The 16,396-nt window shown below is 48.9% G+C and overlaps 1 protein-coding gene across 5 annotated transcripts in view; it reads left to right on the top strand.

Moving 5' to 3' along the window:
- The window catches only part of ASH1L (ASH1 like histone lysine methyltransferase), a 180,157-nt gene that overhangs the window by 75,370 nt on the left and 88,391 nt on the right, over positions 1 to 16,396 (top strand). For all 5 annotated transcript variants that reach the window (XM_044266511.1, XM_044266512.1, XM_044266510.1 and 2 more), the window contains one exon: positions 13,064 to 13,141. In XM_044266511.1, the coding sequence (XP_044122446.1) occupies positions 13,064 to 13,141 (78 nt within the window). The remainder of the gene's footprint in view (positions 1 to 13,063; positions 13,142 to 16,396) is intronic.

Below are 16,396 nucleotides of genomic sequence, written 5' to 3'. Positions count from 1 at the left end.
TAAGGCATGTGGTGTTCCTCTAGTCACTGGCAGGACGGCGGCCTCATGAGCGCTTAGCCCTAGCAAGGGAGGACACCCAGGAGCGTAGCCAGCACCCGGATGAAGGCAGGATGGGGGGAAAACGCCGTCAAGTTACTGTAGCAGTGTTGGGACGGATCATTAGGGGAGGGGGACACGTAATTAGATAAAGTTACTAGTTACGGCTTCAGGACAAAATGTTGAAGGACGAGAAGCCACTGGCTTCCCAAGCTGGGGTTTGAGTCAAGAGCACATTTGAAGTCCCAGACGAAGAGCTTGGAGGGAGACCTGCGGCGGGTCACCTGCGGCCGGAGGGACACAGACAGAGCACGGTGCCGGAGTTGGGAGTCGAGACAGCAGACCGTGTCCAGAGAGTTGAGGTCTTATGCTAGGCTCAGGCAAGGGACAGAGGGATGTTGATTTTAGATTTGTGTTTTCAGAAGACCATTCTGGCTCATGTGTGAACACGGAACTGTAGTGGGGAAAGATAGCTACAGGGGGACCAGTTTGTTGGTGGCACGGGGGTCCGTCTGGAGGAAACGGTGGCACCGAGGCGAGCGTGCTGGCCGGCCGGTGCCGGCACATTGGAGAGTCTGGCGCCCGCCGGAGGAAACGGACATTTCAGGAGAGCAGTTTGCTCTTTTAATCTCTGTCACCTTTGGGATGCCTTTAGAACATTCACGTGGAGGTACTGAGCAGGCAGTTGGAGATCTAGTTCTGGAGCTCAATAAAGAGGTTTTGGCTGGAGATCGGAGCATTCCACTATGAGCTTTTGGGAAACTGTCAGTATCATTCACTGAAAACAAAAGGGCTTCTGGAAAAGATAAAGCCGGGAGCAGATTCACCAGATGTATGCGACTCTGTAACCAGAGCACCAAGAAAAGTCGTACTAGCAAATGCCAGCAGCAGTTAAGGAGACAAGTTAAGTTGTTTAATAAATAAAGAAATACTCCGGTAAGCATAGGCTTTAACGCTTTTAGGAAAAAGGACTCTAGAAGGGTTGAAGCTGCCCAGGCAGACCCCCACACTGTGTGGGGCAGATGAATGGCGCCATGTCGAGCTGGTTCTGCCCCGTTGTCCTGTTTGGCTGTTCTGCACGGAGGTCGGGGAACCCACAGGATAGGCACTTGTCGACCAGGCTCTGGTCAGTTGGAGCCGAGAAGAGGAATATGGGATGGTTTTCCCCGTTTCATTTGTGTGAATGTATTCTCTCCCACTGTCAGCTTGGTGCTTCAGAACATTAATGTGCTTTGAAAAATCATGCGTGGCCTCGCGCGGTTTCCATATCATCCTGGTGTTCTCTTTACGGTCATGTGTGAGCCGGTCCCCTGTACTTTAGAAGCAAAAGCAGGTGACACATTTATGAACCATCTGCGTGTCCGCCGTCGTGTGATGGACGGTTCCTGTCAGGACGGCGTGCAGAGGAGAAGGGGGCCTGGGGCAGCCCCGAGGACCCGCAGTTCTGAAGGTAGTGACGGACAGCCATCAGCCTCTGGTTTATCTGCGACCATTCGTTATCTCTTCTGTTTTTAAAAAATTTATTGCTTAAGTGTAAAAATCTGGAGATTTCATATAGGAGTTCAGAAGTCTGCTGTTCTTCCGAAGAAAAGTCAGAACATCTGTCAACAGTCAATCCACATTTCCGGGATGACATCAGTGGCGGTGTGTCCCTTAGCGGGAGCAGTCCCCCCAGCCCCGCCACGACCTTGGTTGGGATATGCATTCTTCAGCTGCCGTCAGTCCCCAGTTTCCTGTCATGTGCTGCACCTGGCCTGGGTCATGTGTTCAAGCAGGGCATCTGTCTCTAAGGAACATTTTAGTTTGCGGCCTCTAAGGGTTGTGAAAAGGAGCGTATAAGAGGTGGGGGATGAGGCGAAGGTGAGCAAGAAGACGGACGAGGTGGTCAAGCGTGTCGTCTGTGTAAACGTTAGAGCCGCCCGACAGACCGCTTCCAGGAGGTGGGCTGGGAAGGATAAATGCCGGCCTGGTGTCAGGGTCCTCGGGGCACGAGGTAATCTGATACGGGAACATGCCTGCTTTAAGAAGAAGAACTTGTGGGGCGCCTGGGGGGCTCAGTGGGTTAAAGCCTCTGCCCTCAGCTCAGGTCATGATCTCAGGGTCCTGGGATCGAGCCCCACGTTGGGCTCTCTGCTCAGCGGGGAGCCTGCTTCCCCTCTCTCTGTCTGTCTCTCTGTCTACCTGTGATCTCTCCCTCTCAATCTGTGTCAAAAAAAAAAAAAAAAGAATAAGAATAAGAACTTGTCTTCCTCCCCTTTAAAAAATAACAAAACCATTAAGATCTCTCTGAAGTCACTGTTCTGACACGAATTTTCTGTCATAACTGGAGTCCTCCACAGACGCGGCCCCTCTACTGTGCGGGACAAGTCTCCATGCCCCTGTCCACCCGCACGCTTGTCTGGCCTGCTACGGATCTGGAGTCCCCACAGGCTCTTAGCTTTGATACTTTGGTAGAACGACTCAGAACTTAGCGAAACCACTGTATGTAGGGTTACAGTTTTGTTACACAGGATGCAGGTCCGGAATTGAGATTCATGGGGCCACGTCTGGAGTGGAGAAGGAGACAGTCCACTACTGTGCCCTCTTTTTGTGGCATCTGGCTGTGTCAGCCTCCTGGCACAGCACCGGGTTCACCAATTAAGGTGCAGCACTGGGCCTGCGGGGCTAGAGTTTTGGTTGGGCTTAACCGCATCCGCATGGTTGATTGAATCACTGGCTGTACGATGGAACCCCATCACTCGCCCCTCCACGCACTGTAGATCGGGCTGGCCCAAAATCTCAGTCCCTTACTCCTGCGCTTGGTCTTTCTAGTGAGCCACCCCATCGTGAGGGGATCTTGGGGCCCACCTAAAGTCCCTTCTTTGGCGTAACAAAGACACTTCTATCGCTCGGGAAATTCCAAGGGGTTTTGAAGCTCTTCGCCAGGAATCTGAGAAAAAGAACAGATAAATTCTTTATTATATCAAAAGTCTGAATTTTTCGTTAGCTTGGATCTGGAAGCCTCTCTGTCTCCTTCACAATCACTCTTTTCATAAGTGGATAGAACGGTGTCTTCATGTTTTGTTTTAGTTTTTATTTGAGAGAGAGAGACAGAGAGAGACACCACAAGAGGGGGAGGGGCAGAGGGAGAAGTAGGCTATCTGCTGAGCGGGGAGCCTGGCGTGGGGCTGGATCCCAGGACCCTGAGATCATGACCTGAGCCCAAGACAGATGCTTAACTGACTGAGCCACCAGGGCGTTTCCAACCACCGCCCCCTACCCTGCCCATTCATAGTTAGTGTCTGATGTTTGCCGGGAGCAGGGAGTGCATGAATAAAATGTCATTTCCTGCCATCAGGAATTTACAGTTCAGCAGAGGACAGAGACTTGTATGCAGATAATTATCGATAGCCCCAGAGGCAGCTGGCTAGCCCAGTCAGTTGAGCCTGTGACTTTTAATCTCCAGGTTGTGAGTTTGAGCCCCATATTAGGTGTACAGATTACTTAAAATCTTAATTCCTGATAACTCCTTAAAATTGAGGTATTCACAACATGTTTTGGGAACAGAGAAGAGAGGGACTCAAGAAGAGCTAGAAAGATGTGTTTAGTTTAGTGTGCAAAGAATAAAGGGTGGACACTTGCCTTGCCTGTTTGGCTTTTCAGGGTCTCGGAGATCTGATCGTGCGCTTAGGTGAGTGTAAGCAGTCCGCTGTGGGACGCAGGAGGGGAGGCTGGAAAGACAGGCAGGAGACGGATCTTAGAACCTCTGTTTATCTAAGATACCGAGGAGTTTAGAGGAGTTTAACGGAGTTTACCATATGGGCAGTGGGAAGATAAAGGTTCTATTTATTTGTTTGTTTGTTTTGTTTATTTTTAATTTATTCATTTGAGAGCACGAGCAGGGGGAGAGACAGAGGGGAGGCTGACTCCCTGCTGAGCGGGGAGTCCAACAGACGCTCATCTGACCGAGCTACGCAAGCACCCCGGAAGTTAAAGGTTTTAAAGAAGCAGAATGCTTTGCCGAAGTTACATGGAAAGTACTCTGGTGGGTAGACAGATCAGATGCGCCAGTTTGGGAATTGTCCAGCGGAATAGTATGGGGGCCTGAGCTAAGGTAGTGATGGAGAAGGCATAGACGTCGATTTTAAAAGAGGTGAGGAGGGGCGCCTGGCTGGCTCAGTGGTTAAGCATCTGCCCCGGGCTCAGGGCCTGACCCAGGGTCCTGGGATCGAGCCCTGCGTCGGGCTCCCTGCGGAGGAGAGCCTGCTTCTCCCCTCTGCCGCCGTCCGTCTGCCCCACTGGTGTCCGCCCCCACCTTTCCCTGTCAAACAAATAAATACAATCTTTTTAAAGACCTAAACAAACAAAAATGAGGCAAGGGGGAGATTTTAGAGAGTCGTGGCCTGGGCAGGGGCGCGGGAGGGGCCTGGGGGCAGGGCGGGATTGGGTTCGCTGCTGGCGGGTGGGATATGGAGGTTCGTAGCTCAGCCTGAAGGTCAGCCTGTTCGAGCCGTGATTGTGGAAGCCATGAAAGGGACGCCACTGCCCCAGGGACCGTGCCCGGGTCCGAGGGGTCTGCGGTCCGTGTCGGGTGCCGCAGAGGCCGCCTGAGGACAGAGGTGTCTCGCGCTGTCTTTTGTGATCTCAGTGCTCTGTAAGGTGGTGAATGTTAGATTTCTGAGGAAGTGCACGAAGTTAAAATTCTTACAGCTTTATGGGTGCCTGGGTGGCTCAGTGGTTAAAGCCTCTGCCTTCAGCTCAGGTCATGATCTCAGGGTCCTGGGATCGAGCCCCGCATCGGGCTCTCTGCTCTGCAGGGAGCCTGCTTCCCCCTCTCTCTCTGCCTGCCTCTCTACCTACTTGTGATCTCTCTCTGTCAAATAAATAAATAAAAATCTTAAAAAAAAAAAATCTTACAGCTTTAAACTTCGTAGCAGTTCTGTCTGGTTTACCGTTGACTCGTAGTTGCACATTCTGTCAAGAAAATATTTCCATCTTGTCAGTGAGGTGATCGTTTCCAGTGTCACGTAATTGTTCTTAATGTGAAAAGAGTGTAACTAAACGTTGTAGTTTTAAAATTTTTTTTAAAGATTTATGTATTTTGGGGAGAGAGAGCGTTCCAAACAGGCTTCCCACTGAGCAGAGTCCCACATGGGACTCGATCTCACAACCCTGAGATCAGACCTGAACCAAAACCAAGAGTGGGACACTCAGCCGGCTGAGCCACCCAGGTGCCCCCAAAATTTGTTATTTTAAGTTGACCTTAGTCTTCAGCTCATATTTCTTCTAGACATAATTTGGAGATAGATTCATTGTCCATTAGTTGGTATCCTGTTAAAATATCCAAAAACCTGCTTATTATACCATATATTACAAAATTTCCAGTTACCTTCTGGACATTATCCTGAAACAGCTTCCAGTGGCCAAAGCAGGAACAGTGTCAGTAACAAAATTAGTAATGACAGTATTAGATTATAATGTCAAGAATATGGTAAATACCCACTAGCCCATGTTGGTATAAATACATACGTACGGGGCGCCCGGCCGGCTCAGCTGGGAGAGCTTGCAGCCCTTGATGCTGGGGTGTGAGTGCAGGCCCCACGCTGGGCGTAGAGCTGCTTGGGGGAGAAGGTAGGAGCGCTAGATGAAATGGATCGGGGGTGGGGGGGACGGATCCTCCTTACAGAGAATTCCAGATGGTATACGTAGACGGTCCTCTTCAAGGAGCTGGAGCTTCATTCCCACTTCTTAAGTACAGACTGAACTCAGTGACTCGAGGCCGCACAGCAGAGAACAAAGGGGGTAAAACAGTAACTCCATAATGGAGAGGCCGAGCAGACAGCACCCTAACGGGGGCTCAGCTGGACCAGTGATGCGTCGTTGTGGGACGTTGCCCTCCGATACAACGTGGTATTCGCTCCGGAAACTCACATCCCCAGAGCTCTTCAAAAACACAAACCCAGCCTAAAAATACTGAAACAAGCCCAGGAAAGGGATGTTGTGCAAAGTACATGACCAGTACAGTAACAGAAAAATATTAAGGGCCCGACAAACCAAATAGAGATTGAGACACTGTCTTAGAAGAAATTAAAAATTAAAATAAATAAATAAAAAGGGTGACGGGTCTGATTAGTGTATGAATGATGTTGATGTGGTGGGTACCTTATTTGAACTTAGGTGCTGTCCTGTAGTAACTCCCGTGCAGACGAGCGCTCTAAGCCCCCGCTGGACGTGTGAGCTTGTCGCAATCCGTCTGTCCGCTGGCCGGGCTTCTGGCTTCCTCCGGTCCCCACAGCCGATTCTGGACAGTTCAGTGTGTGTGTACGTTACGTAGACATCAGAGAGGCCTAACGGGAAATAGTTTCTCACCTGGAGAATCACATACTCCATCCCTGGTTTTCAGCATGTTCAGCTCTTGGGTGTACCTTTCAGACCCTGAGACTTGATTTCAGAAATGGGGAGACTGGGTAGCCTGGGGTATTTCCCGTTCACAGCTTACCAATCACAGAATGTATAAATATATATTCACATACATACACACCCGTGTGCATATACATATACGCATAATGGGTTTTGATCATTATTTTGTCCCCCAAGAATAAACTAGAGGTAAAATTTTTTTGTTTGAAAAAAGTATACTCACTGTAAAACCATAAGAGTTGAAGTATACTGTTTTTTTTCTTATTAACTGAAGACTGTGTGCATTGATCAGAATTTCCTAATTTATGATAATTTCACTAGCATGATGTATAAAGATACACTCAAGAATGAAGTATGAGGGGCTCCTGAGTGGCCCAGTAGGTTAAGCCTCTGCCTTCGGCTCAGGTCATGATCTCAGGGTCCTGGGATTGAGCCCTGCATCGGGCTCTCTGCTCGGCAGACAGCCTGCTTCCCCCTCTCTCTCTCTCTCTCTCTGCCTACTTGTGATATCTCTCTCTCTCTCTCTGTCAAATAAATTAAAGAATAAAAATAAAAACATCTTTTTAAAAAAAAGTGAATTGTGAACATGTGGAGATGAGGTCAGAAAATTGTGGGGCTTTGTGCAGTTTTGGGGATTTCCAGAGGAATTCCATTTCAGTGAATGTTCTGATTTGGGCATTATGAGAAATAGCATAATTAGAGGGGGAAAAAAACAGACTTTTTAGGTTAAAAATCACCAGCGTAAGCTCTGAATCATTCTCTTGCACTGCATTTAATTGGCGGGTCCAATGGAATGTATCGCTCTCAGTAACTGTGTTTCCCACAGTTGGAAACAGCTGTTTTTATCATGGCCTGAGCTTTCGTCTCCTTGCTCAGCTCATTCAAGAGCAGCTTCCAGGGCTCCTGAGCTGTGAACCATAGCAAAGGATGCAGAACTTGAATCTGGAAACAAAAACAACCTGATCAGAACTTCCAAATTATTTGATATTTTATGTTCAGATTCTTTTACTGTGATACTCATTTGTTATAACAGTTTTGATTCATTCACTGATCAACAAATACTGCCAGTAGCCTTGACTTGTAAGTGATGATTAAAGCTTCTTTCTTCAAATTAAAATTGTATAACATGAATTAGTTTTGGTGGGCAGGAATGATTTAAATCTTGGAAACTAGTTTTAAGTATGTGATTTTTTAAAAGATTTTTATTTATTTATTTGATAGAGAGACACACAGCAAGAGAGGGAACACAAGCAGGAGGAGTGGGGGACGGAGAAGCAGGCTTCCTGCTGAGCAGGGAACCAATCTGGGGCTCAGTCCCGGGACCCAGAGATCATGACCTGAGCCGAACTCAAACATCTAACAACTGAGCCACCCAGGCGCCCCGAAATATGTAATTTTGAAATAAATGTATATCATCTATAAACTTAATCTGTTCTTCCATAGCTGACCCAGAGACATTTCCAGCGTTAGACACATCAAACGCAGGTGCCTGGCTGGCTCAGTCGGAGAAGCGTGGGACTCTTGATCTTGGGGTCATGAATTCCAGCCCCACTTTTGGTGTAGATTACTTAAGAATAAACTCTTTCGGGACCCCTGGGTGGCTTAGTTGGTTAAGCGGCTGCCTTCGGCTGAGGTCATGATCTCAGGGTCCTGGGATCGAGCCCCACGTCAGGCTTCTTGCTCAGCAGGGAGCCTGCTTCTCTCCCCCCTGCCTGCCTCTCTGCCTGCTTGTGATCTCTCTCTCTCTCACTGTCAAATAAAAAATTCTTTTAAAAATTTTTTTTAATTTAAGAAAAATAACTCTTTAAAAAAATAAAAAGGAAAGGAAGGGAAGAAAGAACGAAAGAAACCTCAAACAATCTGTTCACCCAAATCATTCCCTAATTTCTTGGGTCTTCAGTACTGAGCTCTTAACAGGGCATGACCAGAATTCATAACTGTAAATTACGAAAATTTTCATAGTGGATTTACGTTAAAGAAATATACGTTTTATCCAACCAGCTGTTGGTTTTATTCATTGTGTTTTTTTGTTAATTTACATTTCGAAATTCCTGATTTTTAGCCCCGGATGCTCCAGGCTTCACTGGAGTAGTTCGGTTGAATTATTATTCCAGTTTTTTCTCTGTGATGCCTTCCACTCCCCACCCCCCGACTCCTATCAATGGGAATTCTCTCTCTCTGTGCTGACGTTTCTGCCCATGTGACTGTGCCTGCACACCCGGGCATCTGTAAGTGTGGTCTCTCTCCTAGACTGGTCTCCGTTCCTCCTGCATAGCCATCAAGCAGGATCTCTAGTGACAAATCTCCTTCAGAGGAGCGTCTTGGTTTCCACCCATTTTTGTTTTGAGTGGAAAGATTTCCAGATTCTTGTCTCTTAAAATCCAGTTATGTTCTTTTTTTTGTTTTCTCAACTTTCTGTCTTTTTTATCCATGGTTTCATCTTACGGTTTTGCTGTGTAAGTGCCGTCTTTCCCCCTTTCTGTCTAATTTGTCTAAGATGTCTAAGATGTCCCCCCCCCAAATCTGTCTTTATGTTGAAAAGCTCACTGAACAGTGGCGGGGTAAAACCTGGAGACGGTGTCGTCGGAACGACTTCCAGGGCTGCCTCACCTGTCTGAGTGTGTTCAGCTCCTTAGTTCCCTCATTTTGTTCCCGATTTATTGGGAGTTTATTTTCAGTTTCCCTCCGTACTGATAGTCTGCCTCGGTTCTACACGAAGTCCTGTTTTTCCAGCTGAAGGAAAGGCGCGTACGTGTCATTACCAGCTTACGTGTGTGCCGAAGGGCAGTGTTACTTGGGTACTTCTTTGGTGACTTTTCTGTCATTTCTACTTCATTTATGTGTGCATTTCTAAACATGTTTCCGAAGCCGCCAGATACCCGAGTAATGAGACTCCCAGTAGTGTTTCTAGCCGATAGCTTTGTGAGTTGAAGAATCCCCTTTCTAGTCTGTTTGCTTCCGAAGTCTTTCAAGATTTGGCTTTATGCCGTGTTGAGACGAGAAATGAGAACTGTCCGGTAAGTCCAGTGTGCATTCTCGGCGTCTGCGTTGACGGAGCCCCGGGGTGTCCAGAACCGGAATCCATACAAGCCTCTTGTCCTAAAGGAGTGGAGAGACGGTCCCCGCCCGCCCCCCTAGACCTGAAGTGACCCCTGAGGAGACGGGAACAGACCCGCGTCGCGAGCCGTCGCCGTCGCGAGCCGTCGCCGCCCGAGGCGGCCGCCGTGCGGGAGACGTGAGGGGCCAGCAGGGGGCGCAGGCAGCCGCGCTCCCCGGAACCGAGCGCAGCGAGCCCTCGTGCCTCCTGCGGCCACCGCGGCCGGGCCGGATGGCGTCCGGAGCATCACCTGGCCCTGGAGAAGCTGCGCGCCGGGGCCGGTGGGCTCAAGATGCCCCTCGGGGAGGCTTTCTCCCTCCTCGTGCGAGGCGCCGCCTTCCTCCTGCTTCCCGTCAGGTGGACCTCGCTGCCGCCTCTTCCGCACGCTTGCCAGGGAGCTTCATCGCCCCCGCCAGTTCCGCTTCGCAGTTGGGCGAGTCCTGCCCTTCTCCGGTGTTACCCTCTTGTCCGAGAGTTGCCTGCGCGTGCCGGCCGGTACTAAGTCATCGGGCCAGTAAATTCGCTGTGAACCTGAAGAGCCAGTGTATGGGCGCTAGGGCGGCTTGTATGGAAGCGCTTTCCATTTTCACGTGACTTCGCTTTGGAATTCACACGAGCCTTGGGACTTGGAGTGCTTTTCGCAACCACGGTCCAGCTGCGATCGCCTCCGTCCTAAAGTCAGAGCCGGGGCTCAGACCCGGCCTCGGCCTTGCCCACGTGCTTCACCTCCCGCCGCGCTGCTCCGCCCGCGCTCCGCTGCCGCTGGGAAACGTGCGTCTCGGGCGCGCGGACCGACGCGCTTGTTCTCTCTCGTGTCCTGTTGCTCGTCCCGGGCCACGCAGCCGCACAGTCCGGCCGTGGCGGTGTCGGAGGAGACGTTCGCAGATCTCATCTGATTCCTGCTGTTAGGCCCGTTTGAGCATCTTTAACAGGTTGCTACCTCGTGTGTGTAAGCTTTGATCCTCATTTTCCAGTCTTGATCTTGGTCACTTTTTACATCATTAGGTCAAATTTTTCAGGAATTCTCATCGTCTTACTGTCCTATAAGCACCGATTTTAAATGAAATACAGGCCTAGAGCTGATGATGACCGAACCCTAGAGATCGGTGTCTTAGGGACACATTCTTATTCCCCTGAAATATGGAACACTGTTAAGAACATCTCTGCTTTTCATGAAAAGGGAATTCAAATAGACTTTTAAAATGAAAAACGAAAACCATCCTGTGTGAAGTTTTATTCCAGTCTCCTGTTAAATCCTAAGAATAGGCTGCTGGCCTCCCTTACTTTCAGGAAATGAAAAGTGGCTCCGAAGCTAAGTGAGCTAAGCCATGTCTCTCTCAATTGTTTCAGTTTCTCAGGAATCGCTGTACAATGCTGCCACTAACGGTCTCCGGGGATCTGACCCCCATTCCACCTCCCACTGCCTCCTCTGCAGCTCCAGATGCCGCCAAAAGAACAAGCTTTGAAGAAAGTGCCTGTACCCTCTTTTACCCTGAGGTGGGTGAGGCCAGGCAGGGTGATTCTCAGGACACCCTGATGATCAAAGGTACAGTTGAAGCCTTCACAAGACTTTCTTGAAGATGACCAAGAAATGTGGGAAACGTTGCCCGGTAGCCTAGGAACTGAAGACGGGAGCTCACGCACGGACGGTGCGCGCCGTCCGGGCCGCAGTGCAGGATGACGTTCAAGACCCCAGATCTGCTCCTTGAGGGCAGAGACCCGTACGCTTTTTTCATCCACCCCCACCCCCGTGTCTGGCAGAGGACTGAGCGTATAAAGGGGCCTCAGCAAGTGTTAGTCTGTGACCGAGAGAGAGAAAGCTTTACCAAAGTTCTCTCCAGCCTCTCCTTTCCGTCGTAGGGAACCTGAGATTGTTGGCTCTTCTTCCCCAGAGTAGTGACAGGGCTCGCTGATGTCTCAAGCTTCTTGGCCACCGCTGTCTTCTGTCTTGGCTGTGTGTCTGAGTCGGAAGTATTTTATCTGTCCGGTGTATGAAGTTTGCAGTATTAATACTTACAAAGTTAGGTCTTCACCGATGCCTAGGCTTTTACCTCTCAGATATTTTTATTGTGGTATTTAGCTTTTTAATGAAAATCTTATCAGGACCACAATCTCGGGGAGGGGGTTGTTGTACTGTTGGTTTTTAAAATTCCTTGTGTATTTATTTTTCAGATTCAGCAGTATAAACAGGCTTGCTTCTTGATTAGATCTCCTGTTAGTCATCCCTGTGTTTGAGCAATAGGGTGTACTGCCACCAGCTCAGTCCCCAGAACTAACGCGCTGCCCTTGGACGGCGGCCCCGTCCTCGCCCGAGCCGCGCTGGCGGGCTGTGAAGGAGGCGTGCGGTGGTGTGACTTCAGACGCTGCGTACATAGGACAGCTCGGGGTTTGTTCCGTCTCACAGAGAAAGGGACGCGCTGGAAATGTAGCTCCTTCCCGTTCTTCTGTCCTCAGGTGGTTCTCCGTCCGTTCAGGCACGTCTTCTTTCAGGAGTTAACTCTCGTTTAGAGGGACGTCTTAAAAATCTCATCTTCAAGTATTTGATTTCTTGTACCTTTTGTGGTTCTAGTTATATGCAAGGCTTTTAATTTGTAATTTCCTTTCTAGTTAAAAGTGAACGTTTCGCAGTACTGCTGGTTTTTTTGACAGACAGGGGATGGACATTCATTATTCTCAACAGCTGGCTTTTCTGGTTACAAGAATACAGTATCAGAACCAAGTATGTTTCATCCAGAAAAATAATCCTTCTTGAACAACATACTTTTCTCTCGAGTCAGAAATGTATTAAATTATGCTGCATTGATTTCTGGTTTTAGCAAAAAGTATTTGACTTTTTGAAAGGAAATTGTTTCTTTGTCTTTATGAGCTTCTATGTACATAAACCAAGGAACCTTACATGTACGGTTTTAAAGTAGGTTTGCTGTATCCATAGATAAATTAGTCACCAGTTCTCCCCGAATATGCTGTAGAGGAAACACACAGACTAGGAAAGTGACTTTTGTGGAGTAAGTAGGACGTACGGGTGTGAAGCCTGACTCTGATTCTCACCTCTGATTCTGGTAAATGAAATAAATGCTCAGGGTGGACCTGCTTTCTCACATTAAGTCGTTCCTAATTAATTGCATTATAAATGTTCTTTGTCAGTTCATATGATGAACTTGAGTTGATAATCGGGGACAGATGTGATTAGAATATTGCTATTGACCTTTATCAACAAATGTCTCCCTATGTTTCGTAGTGGGGTTTCATAAAACCTAATCGTGTCCTCTGCGCATTCTTCCACTAAAGCTGGTTTTCCGCTCTGCTGCGGAACAGGGGAAACTCACGCATATGAGACTGTGAAACTGTGTCGAGAGCGCACAGGTGGCTTGTCCTCTGCGTGCCCTCCGCTTATCGCCAGCTCAAAGTCCCGTTACTGCAGGGAATGGCCGTGACGACGACTAAAATGTGACCGTTCTGACCCAGAACGGTTTGACTTCAGTTTTAGACTTGAATTTTCCTGTGGTTTCTGTCTTTTCCCTCTCTCTCTAGGCTCGCAGCCGCCGTCCGAGAGCACCAACCGCAGCCCCGCCCGGAAGCGGTCGCCGTCCGAGAGTACTTCTTCGACAGGCAAGTGCCGTGCGTTCCATCAGACTTGAACGGACTTTCCCGTCTGTTACTTGTGAACAGACTTCCAGTATGATACTCTGAACTTTTGCAACGTAAATGACAATCTGTGCTGACGTACAGTGTTGTAGAAAAAAGCAGAAGTGGTCACGGATGTGCCAGTGAGCAGAGTGTGCTGGACCGCGGTCCCGTGCCCCCTCGTGCTGCGTCCGCGCACGTGGGCTCACACTCGCGGGTGCCGTGGCTCTGATGGGGGCTGGGAGTACAGTTCTAGAGGACTGGGACAAGAGTAGGCAGACACAGAAATAGAGGTTTTAGAAGTTGGGTTGAGCTACAAGAGCGTGCGGTGCCATAGGCCTGTGGGTTGGAGCTCTTCCGTAAGGACTTGGCTGGTGCATAAAATGGCCCTAGTAAAGCCGTGGTTTCCGAAGTAGCATTTACAGATCTCTGAGATACACAGAACAATTTATGGGATTGTAAGAAGAATCTCTGTTCATCTTTATTTCTAACCTCAACTTTTAAAATGTGTAATGTTTACATATTTTAAGTATGTATAACCTCTTGATACAGTGTATCATACTCGTGTAATTCATACGTGGATTTATTTTTTTTTTTTTTTAAGATTTTTTTCAATTTACTTATTTGACAGACAGAGATCACAAGTAGGCAGAGAGGCAGGCAGAGAGAGAGGAGGAAGCAGGCTCCCCACTGAGCAGAGAGCCCGATGCGGGGCTTGATCCCAGGACCCTGGGATCATGACCTGAGCCGAAGGCAGAGGCTTTAACCCACCGAGCCACCCAGGCGCCCCCCTATTTCTGGTATTTTCTAAGGGATCGCTTAAAAAGATAAAGGAGGAAAGAAAAAGTGTTATGTGAGACATTATATGTGTCCTCGAAAACCTAAAATATTTACCATTGAGATTTTTACAGAAACAGTTCGCCAACGCCTGAAAGGAAAGAATAAGATTTCAAGGAGATAGCCACAAAGAAAATCACCAAAATATTTTACTTGAGTAAATAAAAGAAATAATACCCAGGTCCATGAAGTTACTCTTACCGTAAGACCGTTTTATTCATTCGAATAATATTTGTTGAGAGTAACTGAATACTGAGCATCGGAGATACACACACGAATAAGATAAGGCTCCTGCCCTCAAGGATGCAGACAGTCACCAGAGAAGGGCGTGTGGCGTTCTCCAGTGGACCAGTGCGCCAGGTATGGCGACACAGAGGAACTCCAGTGCCTAACGTGTGCGTGACTCAGGAAGACTTCCCGGAAGGTGTGACACATAGACTACTGTCGTTTGTGTCGACACGAGGGACAGAGCAAAGGGTGGGCTTGTGTTAACACGAAGAAGGGCACAGAAGCGTAACAGAGAATGCTGGTTTGGGAGAGCAGGGCGGCGTGTGGTGTTCCCGGGGTGAGGGAGATGATGTGACGGCGGCGGAGAGCGAGGCTGCGGAAGTCGCAGGCGGCCCCGCTAGGGCGCAGGCTGTTTTGTTGGTTGGTTGGTTGGTTGGTGGTTTCATTTGAAGGCCTTGAGTCTTCGCTGTAGAGGCAGTCGGGCACCACTGAAGGATTTTGAACAGGAAAGATAAAAGCTCTTCAGTATATTGTCTAATCCAGTATTGGATAGACTGCGGTGCTGAAAAAGGCCCAGAATTTCAGGGACTGGAGACAACAAAGTCTTCCTTTTGTTCCTGCCCTGTGTCCGGTGCGGGTCCTCTGGGTATGGTCTTCCTTCCAGGCCCCGCCCGCCCGGCAGAGCCCTGTGTGCAATGTTGCTGGTCTCGTGAGCGGGGGTGAGGGGTGTAGGAAAGCCCTGAGCAGCTCTTACAGTTGCTGCCCACGTTTCAGTGCCATAGCAGGGGGCGCGAGTAAGTCTTCTGCGGAGGAGGAGTGGGGGGTACGATGTTACGGAAGGCAGGGCAGCAAGGACTGAGCCCAGCAGCACAGTCTGCCGCACACCCATTTTGGAAAAGCTCTAGAGCATTCCAGCGTGGAGAGTGGAATGGGACGAGAGACGCGCGAAGAAATGCGTAGGTAATGGCTTCGGGTTTGGACGTGTTCACTTTGAGCAGCGTTTGGGCTGTTGACGTGGAGGTGTTGGTTAGCCATTTGGAAGTGGCGGCTTGTAGTTTGAGGGGGATCTGGAGGAGATGCGGACCTAGCAGAATGCGGTGGGAAGTTGAGTCTGGCAGTGAGGTTGCTAACCCAGAGAGGACGGCCAGAATGCAGATTTAAGAAACATTTGCGTTGGAGGGAAGTGGAGGGAAAGATGTCAGTGATGACATAAAAGTTTTAAATAGATTTTTTATATAGGAAAAAGGTACGAGAAGCCTCTTAATGTCAGATGTCACAAAGAGGCCAAGAAAAATTAGGACAGAAAAGTGTTAATAATTGGGAAAATGATTTTTATAGAACTAGTTTGCAAGTGGAGAGTTAGAGCAGTTTGGCTCCTCGAGAGGAGATTGCTAGAATTCAGGTGGCCTTGGTCTAAATTCGAGCTCTTTATTTCTAGCAACGAGGTAAATGAGATGTACCGAGCAAACAAATTTCTTGCTACCGAAAACTAAAAATACAAGATAAAATTCGGAAAACGTTTCTTAAAACACTGCTGAACTTTGAAATCAATAGGAAAGCAGAAGTTTGTAGAAAGCTTGACTCAGCAGAACTGAAGAGTGTTCGAACCCCTTGCCCCTTGCCGTCCGCCTGGCTCCTGCAGCAGATAGCCTGAGCGGCCCAGAAGTTCAGGTCCGCTTTCCCTGCGTACATGGGGCGGTTACCAGGGCCAGAGCAAACGGAAACAAACCCGTCACAGAAGAAGGCGGCTCCTCGTTTCAGTTTGGCTTTGGGCAGAGCAGGACAGGAGCTTCTCTCCACAGCTCGTTCCCATCTCCTGTCTTACGGGCACTTTTTTGTTTAAAGATTTGATTTATTTATTTGACAGAGAGGGAGAGAAAGCAGGAGCTGGGGGAGGGGCCGAGGGGGAGGGCGAGGGAGGAGCAGACTCCCCACTGAGCCAAGAGCGGGACTTGGGCCTTGATCCTGGAATCCCGATGGGAGGGAGCTGAAGGCAGCTGCTTCCCACCTCCCTGCAGGAGCTGCCCAGGCGCGTCTCACATGAGGACTGCCTGTGGGACGCAGGAGAAAACTAACGAAAACGTGCTGTTGGTGGTAGTGCCCTGAGTTCCTTCCAGAGCCAAAGGAAGATTTAATTCCTATTTAGTATAAACCTGAGTGTTTTCAGTGAGTATA

This window comes from Neovison vison, chromosome 10, assembly GCF_020171115.1.
Source record: "Neovison vison isolate M4711 chromosome 10, ASM_NN_V1, whole genome shotgun sequence".
Taxonomy (NCBI): domain Eukaryota; kingdom Metazoa; phylum Chordata; class Mammalia; order Carnivora; family Mustelidae; genus Neogale; species Neogale vison.
This window is presented reverse-complemented; position numbering and strand designations above follow the sequence as displayed.